Source organism: Callorhinus ursinus, unplaced genomic scaffold, assembly GCF_003265705.2.
Source record: "Callorhinus ursinus isolate GAN/ISIS: 27379988/994484 unplaced genomic scaffold, GSC_fseal_2.0 scaffold47, whole genome shotgun sequence".
NCBI lineage: Eukaryota > Metazoa > Chordata > Mammalia > Carnivora > Otariidae > Callorhinus > Callorhinus ursinus.
In genome coordinates, this window is record NW_027397109.1 from 8637928 (window position 1) to 8650541 (window position 12614).

Consider the following 12614-nt stretch of genomic DNA (forward strand, 5'->3'; position numbering starts at 1 on the left):
TATAAATAAATTACCTTGTTATAAGTACATATCAAAATTCTCCCTCTCTCTCTGCTGTTGTTATGTTTTTAACAAAACCCTTCAACTAAGAGTTTTGTTGGGACAGTTTTGACTTTTGTACTTAACAAAAAATCTAGATAGAAGAATATCGACTAGTAAAATATAACAAATCAGACCTAAGATTGCTTTGTCATGTAGTAATTATCAAGTCCTCCCTACCATGAGTTCTCTTATGTCAAGAATTCTAGAAAAACTATAGATTCACAGCCACATAGTTAATCGAGTGTTCCAACCATTAAAGGAAGATTTTTGAGACCATATACTGCATTGTGGGGAGACAGAAGGATTTTGGTTCCAGGTTGCAGTCTTGATCACGTCTCCTGCTTGCACTCTCTCCCCATGGAAATGACTGCAGAAGAGAGAAAATGAGAGAGAAAAATATATTTCAAGAAGAGGCAGACAAGAGCTATTAACAAATTTCTGGAAATACTGATGGGCAGTTAAAACCATGGAGAGGAGGCTGAAGCCCAGAATGAGAAACATGGAGGTAGCAGTAGAGGTGGGACCAGATGTTTTAAAGAATGAGAGTTAGTGATGGGTGGAAAGCATGGTGATTAGTGGAAGGACTGTCTACAGAGCCGGAGACCACTCATCCCCTCTTGTGTGCCAGGCCACCAGCCCAGTGGGCAGGTGCAGAATAACTGCATTCCTGGGCTTCATCCCCAGGCAGAAACTCAAGAATAGCTGCTAAAGAATTGGAAGGACCTGCTTAGAGGGGCCCAGAGCTTCACTAGTCTGTTCCAATCTGCACAGGGCAAAGTAAAGCTGTTCAGTGACAAAGTAGGCTTCCTACACTAATTAGTCTCATCCCTCACTCTGAAATGGGGATGGACAGGCCAGGGTCTGCAACAGAAAAAGACAAAATGAACTTCATGGGAGCAGCTGACCAGGGAGAAAAATAGAGATAATTTAGGGAACAGAAGAGGACTTACAAAAATTCCAATTTGTATCCTCAGGTATTGCATTCATGAGATGAAAATAGGCTGGCATGAGAATGGAACCATCAGGAAGTAAGAAAGCCTAGAGCTGTTTACCACATATGCTTATTCTGCACACATCCCCCCACCACCCCCACATATACAACCATATCACACACATGAACATCCTCTCACACATTACACATATCACACACACAGACACCACAGATATATACCACACACACACTAAACCATACGTGCACATCACACTACACACCACACCACACCCACATAACACACACCTGCATAACATACACCCACATACATGCTACACCCAGACACATACACCCCACACCCCAAAGACCACACACACACAAACACACACAGAGGATTCTCTAGGCCTCCAGGGTACCATGGAACTGAATTAAAAAAAAAATGCTGTCAATGCAATCATTGTATTTAATTTTAATGGGCTATTTTCTTTCTTCTTTTTCTTGAAAAGGGTAAGCCCTACTTTTCACCAGCAAAGATAAAATATTTACTGTTTATTTCTTCAAGAGCACTGATTTGAATCTGTAACTACTGCTAGTAGCTCTTCTTGCTGGTTCTTTGAAGTTAAACAGCAACGGCTCCTAATGATCCTAATGATTATACATGGGATCATCAGAAACCCCAGATAATTTCCTAAGATCTGTGTCACGAGGGAGAACATACTAATATATGATCTGTACAAGGTCATGGTAAATGGTATGAAATGAAAAACACTTATTTTCACCGGCCAGTGGGGCCCAAAGACAAAGATCTGGCTTCGTGCTATGTCGACGCGGTTCCAAGCCAGTGCCAAGCTCAGCTGGTCTGGGGCCGATGCATTTGTTCCTGAAAAGGCAAGAAATGAGGCTGTTCTCACTCCAGGCCTGGACCGCCCTGGTTTGGCAGGTGCTGGGTGGTGAGCACGGGCTTCCCTGGGTTGGCTCACATCAGCCTGGAACCAAGCACTCCTGTCTTTTCTCTTGCCCCTCAGTGACTACTCAGGCCCCAAAGCTAAGAACTTCATATTCTCAAAGAGTTGCCTGGGATGAGGTTGGGGGCAACCTCTTTCCACGCCTACTTGGCCTGGTCTCCCTGGAAGGGACAGAGGAGGTACCCGGTGACTCCAGGACCCTCATCTGCAAGAGGACAGGAGCCCTGGGAATGCCCTGGCATCTGCCAGGCCAGGGCAAGAGGTGCTGCCCCTCCAAGCCAAAGGTGAGTGCAGGCCAAGAGCAAGAGCCCCCAGTGGCAGGGAGACCAGCACAGGACTACCAGGCCGCTGGCCTGATGGTGACATTCTCCTCTCTCCTCCCATCTCCCTTACTGTCCCAGAATAGCCAAGAGGCGTGGAGGGAATGTGTCCTAGAGCGACCCCATGAGTGGCTAGGTCGCAGCCTGTCATTAGGAGTGGGACGGGGAAATTGAACACAACCCTGTGGGATGCAGTGATAACAAATGAAAAATGGTTCATGGTCACCTCTATGAGGAAACCCTTAATGATAGACAAATAGAAACTGGTCTGCCTTCAGCCATCACGGGCCACTGGCACCCACAGAAAACACGCCTTCCCGGGAAACCCATCATGAACTTTGTCATTCTCCATGGCATTATACTGAGATAACTCTAGGCAGCCTGGCAGGCTGGGGATTCTATCACCAATAGACACAGTTCCTGGCAGAAGACGGAGTGGGGTTTCCTGGCCATGAGCAAAGCCTCAGGCTAGGCCAGCACCAAGAGGCCAGCGGTTGCTGTTTCCTGAGAGCTCACCTTTCAACAGGGCAGTTAAAATTGCCATCTCGATATCTTGTTGACCCTCGGCACCCATCCTAAACACGGTGACCTGAAAACGGGTTAATCATGAAAAGACTAGGTAAAGCCAAGTTGAAAATGAAAGGGAGAACTGGGGTGTTTTTTTTTTTAAAAAAGGACCATAGAGGGGTGCCTGGGTGGCTCAGTCGTTGAGCATCTGCCTTTGGCTCAGGTCATGATCCCGGAGTCCTGGGATCAAGCCCCGCGTTGAGCTCCCTGCTCGGCAGGAAGTCTGCTTCTCCCTCTCCCACTCCCCCTGCTTGTGTTCCCTCTCTCGCTGTGTATCTCTCTGTCAAATAAATAAATAAAATCTTAAAAAAAAAAAAAAGGACCATAGAGCCTGACATGTGATGCAATGATTCTGAGAATGCAACAATCTTAAACCAGGTGCTTTTCATTTCCACGAGGGACAGCATTGCCCATCCAGGCTCTGAGTCCTTGCCTGGATCCCTATTTTATTATTTTACCCAATCTGCTTCAGCAACCTCGAGAGGAAAGAGCCCATTCAGGATCTATGTACTCCAATATCTAAACTGCTCTCAGAGATGACACAATCATTTCTACTCAGAAACATGCTCCATTCGTAGGAAATTTGTAGATGTAGAATTTTGAAGGGGCTGCCTTATGTGTCTATTCTCCTACCAGCAGAATTAGGGAGGGCAAGGAGTGGGAAATAACTATTGTATTTGGAAAGTGAAGGGACAGAATTTTGTAAGCACACCTAAAAGGGTGTGCCTGTCACCCCTCAAGCCTTTACATATGATTAATGTCATAAACCTCAGAACTGGTGTGATGTGGCATGCTGTCACCTGATGTTTGCTAAGATCTGAAAGCACCCGCGGGTGGGGGGGGGGTCCCTCCTCTGCGCATGCGTATTCTGCTTCCATCACGTGGGCAAAACGGCCAGCTTGGTAGGGGTTTGTAAACTGCCCCTTGGCAAAGCCTGAACTAAAATATGAACAAGTCCATCATGCACACATGGGTAGAATTAGCAAGGAAACATAATTCTCTCTGTGGAGCTGGTTTGGAAATAAACTCAAGACACTTACGAGTTCTTTCTTTTTCATGCACTCCATTATAATTGCAAACAGCTGATGAGATTGGGTCTTGTTGTAATTAAATGTTTTCTGAATGGTAACTAGAAGCTGATCCTTGAGGGATTCATTTATTACCCTGTTCAAAGGAAACGCGAAAGGGAAGAAAAAAGCACGAGTTAAATCTGCACAGGAATAAATCAGACAGCTCTATGTCCATCTGGTGTCTTTGACTTGAAACTTTACCATTGGAGGGAATCCCAAGGTAGTAGACAAAAAGAGACCGCAGTCAAAAACTGCATTCACACGTGTCCTAAATTCCAGGCTTGTTGAAAACCTTATAAGGGAAAATGCAGTTGGAGAGTGTATTCCCCCTAGAGAAAGAATTCCGTAAGAAACATCATGCTTTTGACGGCTCCCTCACATGCTGACCTCAGAAAATGGGAGAGCTCTAGTAAATCTTCATTATTTAGCATTTTTGGAATGGCTAAATGTATCACTTAAAGTTTTCTTCTTGGCCTGACAAGAAGGCAGTTAAAAACCCACCCTCTGTAGCACATCAGAAATCCTACCCTCCTTCTTCACAGTACTTGTGTGCAAAAGACAGAATGTCCGAGGCTCGTCCACTGCCATCACAAACCACCACGGGGACCGGAGGGTCTTCTCGGAGATATTCCAAGACAATGGAAACCACGTTAGGGCCTCCTTCCACCACCAGGCCCACGAGGGGCACACCCTGCCCCAGTCCTGCAACAGAAAACACATTCATTGTAGAGACCAATGTCACAGCACACATCACCTGGGAGGGCAAACTCGGGCCACCATCATCAGCCCGTCAGGGACTAACATGTTCCCCGAGTCCTCCCTCTGTCTCCGCCAGATAATAGGACTCTTCAAGAACCTGGGAGGAACAGGCTAACTTCGGGAGGCAGAACCCACAGGGTGAACTCTGAGAAGCAGGAGGTAGCTGGAAGACTCCAAGAACCGAAGATTCTGGAGAGGGAAGACAGTGGGAGTGGAGGAACCACCGAGACACATTTGTCTACTTAACAATTTTACTCCAGACTGGGCAGGACAAGGTTATATGCTGAGCATGTTTCACCCAGGGTCCCTTGGTTGTGATGGGAGTTACCTGACAAGCATTTTAATGAATAGCAAGTAGGAGAAATGTCTTTTGTCTCATAGTTCTGAAGGCCTTCAGATAAAATCTGCTAGCATAGGAAGAGGAAATCTAAACATTTCAAGAGGCTGAATTCAGAGTTCCTGGTTTGCTTCCATGATACATTTCTATAGTCAGGAAGTCTTAAATTTTTTTTTGAACACCTTTGTCTTCTACCACCAGGATAATCTCAGTTAAGTTCATTTCAGCGAATATGCACTGAGGGTCTGCCTTGTGCCAGGCCCTGGCCGACAGATACTGGAAAAATGGATCAAGATGATGTGGACCCTGCCTTTGAGATTCCCAACCCAATCAAGGCTTGCCATTCTAGATCCTCAGGAATAGGGTAGCCAAATCACTTTATTTTCTAGAAACAGGGTAAAATTGGTTCTTCTTGGTTTAGGCTGGACTCCCCGAAGCTCCAAGCTGTGAGAGGTGACGACTGAGCACCCCTTTGCTGTCCCTGCCCCACTCAGAGCCCTAGGCAAAGGATGACAAAGGGAAGCCCACAAGTCACATGGCCAGATGAAGTTGGGTAATGTGAAAACTTACAAGTCCAAAACAATGAAAAATGTGAGAACAAAAAAGTCAGTCATCAAACAGTTTATCAATCGAGATTTGAATCTTGGAAATCCACGGTCCCCTTAGCAGGCAAGTGTTCTAACCGCTATAGGCCCCTCATTAACCTTGACGATGACCATCTCCAGGGCTTAGACTGGCTTTCACAAAAATCTTATCAGTAATGGTAAAAACAAAATACTCTTTAAAATCTTTTCATAATATTTTGGCAATAAGAACCGCTGGAGTATGAACGTGTTCCAAGAGATGACACCAGTTATTTTCATTCTAACTGGTATTGTTTCATCTGGTTGCGGTTTGTTCCTTTCTCTTGAGCTTGACCTCACCATCCTGCCGTGGGCGGCAGCTCCACTGCAGGGCTGTACCATCTGGACCAGCACAGGTGGAGCCCTGAGGAGCAGATGGTTCCTGTAACCTGTCTACAGGTTTCCCCACCCAGCCCACCTTAGTCTACAGAACTATCTAATGTAACAATCACACTAACACTTAAGTTGATGGAAGGAATCCTACTATGTCTTTGAGTGAGAAGTTTTCTTCCTGTTCAGACATTACAAAAATAACTACGGTAATTATACTGGGCAACATGGTGGGCAATGCCATCACCATGGCAACTGCTGCAGGGCTGTTTCTTGCACCGTCCCTCCCTGTGAACCTGGGGCAGAGCATCACCATACAGCTCAGGGATTGTGATTTGACAGGTGGCCAGGGTGAAGGGGCTAGACAAGTCTGTTGATCTGTTGATCTGATAAGAATCAAGGTGAAAGCTCTCAACACCCTTGGGAAATTTCCTTTTAGCCCGGGGTTTCATGGCAGCAGTGGCAGGCCAGCGCCCATGGCCTTTGCTGGAACTTACTTGTGTTAATCTTCTGCAGAGAGATGTGCTTTTCCAGCTGCCTCCGCAGCTTCACCTCGGCACCATATTTGCCCAGGGTACCGTTGTCAGCCAGGATGAAGTGAGTGTGCGAGTTGTTGAGCAATGAGAGTTTGCTCAGGGGATTGGACATGGTCTGGTACACTCTCGTTACCTGACAAAATGCACAACAGAAATCCGAGCTGCAGAACTCAGACGTGAAGACCCACAAGGGAAGCAGGAAGAACACATATGTATACAAATGTGTCTAATCATGCACTTAAACTGACTTCCACTTCCCTGTCCTCTCTATTGAAGAATTTCTTTTTGTAAATTTCTATATTACATTAGAAAAAAATAAGTTATTTTAGATAACGACAACACAACATTTTAGATAGTGATGGCCCAGCACTTGCATTCCTGGGCATTTACTGCAGAGAAATGAAAACTGACAGTAACACAAAATCCTGTACACGGATGTCTGTGGTAGCTTCATTTGTAATAGACAAACTGGAAACAACTCAGATGCACTTGAACAGTTATGTGGCTAAACAAACTGTGGTACATCCATACCATGGAATACCACTCAGCAATAAAAAGGAATGAACTACTGATACACATGACAACCTGGCTGGATCTCTAGGAATGTGGAATAAAAAAAAAATCCTCAAGGTTACGAGTACATGATCCCACTTATAGAACATTCTTGGAATAATAAAATTATAGAGATAAGGGGCAGATTGGTGGCAGCCAGGGGTTAAGGAGGTAATAGGGGTGGGAATGAATTAGGTATGGATATTAAAGGGCAACATGAGTGATCCTAGTGGTGATGGAAATGTTCTGCATCTTGACTCTATCAATGTCAATATCCTGCCTGTGATACTGTACCATAGTTTTGCAAGATGTTACCATTAGGGAAGGGGGGGAAGGGCATATGGGACCTCTATTATTTCTTACAACTGCAGGGGAATCCACAATTATCTGAAAATAAAGACTTTGATTTTAAAAAATTGTCAATATCTGGGGAGAAAACACTTACATCCTTTCCAACCAGGTCTTCCTTATTTTCCACGATGCCCCATGGAGCAATTCCTATAGCACAAACCCGGCCTCTGGACTTGGAGGAGTGGTCTTTTAAGGCATCCCCTACGTGGCTGATAACACCTGTAAGCAGCCATGAATCATATTTTTAGGCCCATTACCTCCTATCATATCTTTTTTTATGAACTTTAGGGACCCTTCTCTGAGCCACTCCATTCCCTGTGGAATAGGGATGAAGCATAATGATCTTCATTATTAAAAGAAAGTACATCGAAAGTCTGAGTTTATAATAACTAGTCATTCTGCATTAGCTCTTAGAAAAGGGAAACCAGAAACCAAAAACCAAAGCCATGGTGCATGGAATTCCTTTACAAATTTCTGAGATCTAAAGATGGAAGTAAGTGGGGTTCCTCGGCAATTCTTGGCTGCATTTAGCTAAAGTTGGGAGTCAGACTGCCTGCCCCTTCCATAGGACAATGGAAAGGATTGTCAAGGGCCTCAGGGCTCAGTTTAAGGAACGGCCCATCATGGGTGCCAGAAAGGTTGACCATTATCACAATCATATCAAAATAACAAACGAGCTACTGGATAAAGATTTCACTTCTGTCATAAACATTGTTAGGTTGCAATACGTTTTATTTTTTTGATCTTAATTATTTAAGAGCTCTATGGGAACCCCCATGACTTCTGGGTTTGTATGTTTATTGCAAGGGAATGAGGCTGCTCTTACCAGTACTGACGCCCCCAGTGAAGATCCAGGCTCCAGTGGTCATGGCAGCCTTGATCAGACCTTTCCCAAAGACCTGTTTCAGCTTGGGTTGCATCTCAAAGTTCTGGAGGCCTCCGTGCACAGATATTAAGAGCTTGGGAAGTTCCAGTTGCCAGTCTTTCACCATAAGATGCAGCAGTGAATCTGGCTTAGTGTCATAGGATACTCTGATATACTGCAAAAGAGTATGTGACACTCAGCCCCGTGCTTGATTTTCCTCTCGGATCACAGGGAAACGGGGCTACTGCTCTTGTCCAAACAAAAGCTGTCTTGGCTTTCTGTTCCTCTGTGTGAGTCTGTGGCCAAGTGAGGGAAGGGAACTTTGGAAGAGTTGCCAGATTTAGCAAATAAAAATATAGGACACTCAGTTAAATTTGAATTTCATGTGGACATTGAAAACTGTTTTATTGTTAAGTATGACTTAATGCCATATTTGGGACATACTTATACTAAAAAGTTATGTTCATCTGAAATTCAAATATAACTGGGTGTCCTGTGTTTTACCTGGCAACCCTTAATCTTCAAAAAATCAGTTCTAAATTTGGCTCAGCTAGAACCATGGCTCCAGAGGTTGGACAGAGAAATGCTGAGGGAGTGGTCCACTGGCCACACTGAGTGGGTGCTGAGAAAGGGGATCCTGGGCCAACCTCTGGACTTGACCTTCCCCCCCAAGGTGAAGAAGAGGCTAATGGTCAGATATCTGCTTTGGCCCCTATGAACCACTTCTTTGTGTCCATGCTGATATGTAAGGTGCCATTCCAGAAGTCCCTATGTTGTGCTATTTGGAATACAAATGAATTTTATTTGCACAATGATGTTGGGCCAGTGGAATAAAATGAAATTGCAAAAATGATCTGACTGGGCATGTGGGAGTATTATTCAGAATTAGCTGAAAGGAATCACAGTGTTAATGCCTCCCCTCTCTGGCAGGGCTCATCAGAAAGGCAGAGGGCACTCCCTGTTTACACGCAAATGTGAAAGACCTTAGTCTTCTTGGGCCAGCTGAATGCAGGCCCAGGGAGGCTGTGGATGGACTTCAGAGGAAACTATTTCCAGACACTCCTAACCCATTTAAGGGGGGTAGAGGCTTGAAGGTCCAGTCATAAAAAAGAAAACCAAACCCCAAACAACCCCAAAAAACAAATAGCGTAATTTCTCACTCATCACTGGAGATGGAGTGATGAGTATGGTTGCAGACTTGGGCCGGAGCATGATTTGTGGATTCACAATTCTGGTATGAATTTAGTGACACTACATGTTTTTTTTTTGTTTGTTTTATTTTGTTTTTTTTTTTTATAATAGTGCTCAGTTTCCAAATCTCATGACTAAAAAGTTGAATGTGCAGATATATTTCTTGCCTTTGCAATGAAATATCTAGGAAGACTGAGCCACATCCCTGAAAGAATACCTAGGTATCTGCGAGTCTGGGGGCCTGGGAAGCTGGGCCTCTGATGGAGACTGTGGGCTCAGCAGCAGCCCTTCTGAAGGCCTCTCTTACCATGGCTTTATTAGAGTATCCACCACCCTGGAATTCAAGAGTTCCGTAGGAATCTGTTGGGTAGCTCTGGGTGTGTTTGCTGACAGACCATTTTTCGGGCTGAGTCTCCACTTGTTTACTTTCCTCTTCATTTTTGCTGGATGTTATACTTGGCAGAGGGGGGATATGCTGGTTGGTGAACTGGCCGCAGCAACACCTGAAAACAAAGGTAAAACAGAGTATTTCTATAACATTTTCCTCCTTAAGATGAGTTAATCTAAACAGAAGGGTAGCACCCGAATAGAGGCCGACTAACACCTTACTTATCTGGCTTTGTAGGGCTAGAAATGCCCCTTATGATGGCCTTTTCCAGACAACCAACATATATCTACTTATACACCAGTCCACTTAAAATATATTGGATGGTTGCCCTTCCTTACTGAACATATTTTAACTCTTCTTGATGTCTTGAAAACATCAATATGGGCATCAATTGTTGAACATTCTGTGACAAAGTATAATCATCCCCTCCAGATATAGAGATGACCTCCCAGGATTTTTCAATATTGTTGAATTCTGTTGCTTTGTAAAACATTTCTCTACATAAGTCACATTGAGAATATATTTCTTCTGCTGCTTATACTTTTATTATCATATTTAAGAATCTTTTGCTAAATCCGAAGTCATGAAGATTTGCTCCTACATTTTTGTCTAAGAGTTTTATAATTTTAGCTTCTACATTTAGGTTTTTGAGACCTTTTGAACTAATTTTTATATATGATGTCAGGTAAGGGTGTAAATACATTCTTTTGCATCTTGATATCCAGTTGTTTCCGTACCGTTTGATGAATAGGCTATTCTTTTTTTTTTTTTTAAAGATTTATTTATTTATTTTGAGAGAGTGAGAATGAGAGAGAGAGAGAGAGAGAGTACATGAAAGGGGGGAGGGTTAGAGGGAGAAGCAGGCTCCTCGCTGAGCAGGGAGCCCAATGTGGGACTCGATCCCGGGACTCCAGGATCATGACCTGAGCCGAAGGCAGTCACTTAACCGACTGAGCCACCCAGGCGCCCATGAATAGGCTATTCTTTCTCCATTTGTTTCGGCAACCTTGTTGAAGCATTGATTGTCCATAGTTGTATGGGTATTTCTGGATTCTCAGTTCTATTCCATTTGATCTGTATGTCTATCCGTATGTCACTACCACACTACTTTGATTACTGTAGCTTTGTAGTAAGTTTGGAAATTAAGTACTGTGAGTCCTCCTACTTTGCTCTTTTTTTAAATAAGATTGCTTTGGCTATTCTGCATCTCTTGCAGTTCCATATCAGCTGGTTTGTCAATTTCTGCAAAGAAGTGAGCTAGGATTCTGATAGGAACTGCATTGAGTCTTTAGATCATTTTGTGAATATTGTCATCTTAACAATGTTAGCTTGTTCTGACCCACGAATATGGGCTATATTTTCCAATTATTTAGATCTTTGTTAATTTCTTTCAACAGTGTCTTATACTTTTCAGAGTAGAGGTTTTGCACTTCTTTTTTTAAGTTGATTCCAAAGTATCTTATTCTTTTATTTATTTATTTATTTATTTTTAAATTTAAAGTAGGCTCCATGCCCAGCGTGGAGCCCAGTGTGGGGCTTGAACTCACAACCCTGAGATCAAGACCTGAGCTGAGATCAAGAGTCCAACGCCTAACCAACTGAGCCACCCAGGCACCCCAGTATCTTATTCCTTTTGATGATATTGTGAATGAAATTGTTTTGTTAGTTTCACTTTCCTATTGTTCATTGCAAGTGGATAGAAACACATATGATTTTTGTATATTGATTTTTTTTACATTGCAAACTTACTGAACTGGCTTGTAAGTTACAATTTTTTTTAGTGATTCCTTAGGATTTTCTATATATAACATAATGTCATCTGCCAATAAAGATTGCTTTACTTCTTCCTTTCCACTATGGATGCCTTTTATGCCTTTCTCCTAATTACCTTGCTAGGATCTCTAATACAATTTTGAATAGAAGTGGTGAGAGTGGACATCCTTGTCTTTCTCTGATGTTAGGGGCAAAACATCCAATCTTTCACCATTAATTAGGATGTTAACTATGGATTTTCATAGATGTCCTTTATTACATTGAAGAAGTTCTATAACTATTTCCTAGGTTTTTTTTTTTTTAAATCATAAAAGGTGTTGCATTTTGTCAAATGCTTTTTTGCTGTCAATTGAGATGATCATGTGATTTTTGTTTTCTATTCTATTGATGTGATGTATTGCATTAGTTCGTTTTCTGATGTGAAACCAACCTTGCATCCCTAGGATAAATCCCAGTTGATTATGGTGTATAATTCTTTTTATATGTTGCTAGATTTGGTTTGATAATATTTGTTCAGGATTTCTGCATCCATACTCACAAGATATTGTTGTATAACTTTCCTTTCTTGTGATTGTCTGGTTTTAATATCCAGGTAGTATTGGCCTCATGAAACTGGAAACTGAGTTGGGGAGTGTTCTCTCATCTTCTATTTTTTATATTTTTTTGTGAAAAATTGCTATTAATTCCTTTAAAAATATTTGGTAAAATTCAGCTGTGAAGCCGTTACTTTGTGGCTAATTTTTGATACTAATCCTATGTCTTCATTTCTTATAGATCTATTCAGATTGTATATTTCTTCCTGAATTAGTCTGGTAGTTTGTGTCTTTCTAGGAATTTGTCCATTTCATCTAAGTTATTTAATTTATTGTCATTGGTGTATAAATCATAGCATTTCTCTATATACATTTCTATTTCTGTAAGATTGGTAGTAATGTCCTTTCATTTCTGAAATTAGTAATTTGAGTTTTCTCTCTTTGTTTCTTCATCAAGTTAGTTAAAGGTTTGTGAACTTTG

General features: G+C 42.6%; 1 protein-coding gene across 2 annotated transcripts; it reads right to left on the reverse strand.

Moving 5' to 3' along the window:
- Positions 1-217: 217 nt before the first annotated feature.
- Positions 218-9864, reverse strand: LOC141370837 (transient receptor potential cation channel subfamily M member 1-like). Of its 2 annotated transcripts, XM_073882536.1 has the most exons (9): positions 9747-9864; positions 8210-8423; positions 7478-7602; positions 6442-6613; positions 4423-4597; positions 3866-3989; positions 2775-2847; positions 1753-1853; positions 218-409 (listed from the first exon to the last, which is right to left on the reverse strand). In XM_073882536.1, exons 1-9 carry the CDS (start codon positions 9747-9749, stop codon positions 296-298), a joined length of 1101 nt encoding a protein of 366 aa, XP_073738637.1. In that variant the 5' UTR covers positions 9750-9864; the 3' UTR covers positions 218-295. The 2 variants fall into 2 exon arrangements, with proteins under 2 accessions (XP_073738637.1, XP_073738638.1); XM_073882537.1 differs by lacking the exons at positions 218-409; positions 1753-1853; positions 2775-2847; positions 3866-3989 and having other exon boundaries at positions 4419-4597.
- Positions 9865-12614: the final 2750 nt, after the last annotated feature.

Excerpts from the sequence above, each read along its gene's own strand:
- LOC141370837 (XM_073882536.1), bottom strand. Across the intron at positions 3,990-4,422 it reads AAGTACTGTGAAGAAGGAGG|GGTAATAAATGAATCCCTCA; the intron begins GTAGGATTTCTG and ends TCCTTTGAACAG. Across the intron at positions 410-1,752 it reads TCTTTGGGCCCCACTGGCCG|TCATTTCCATGGGGAGAGAG; the intron begins GTGAAAATAAGT and ends TCTCTTCTGCAG.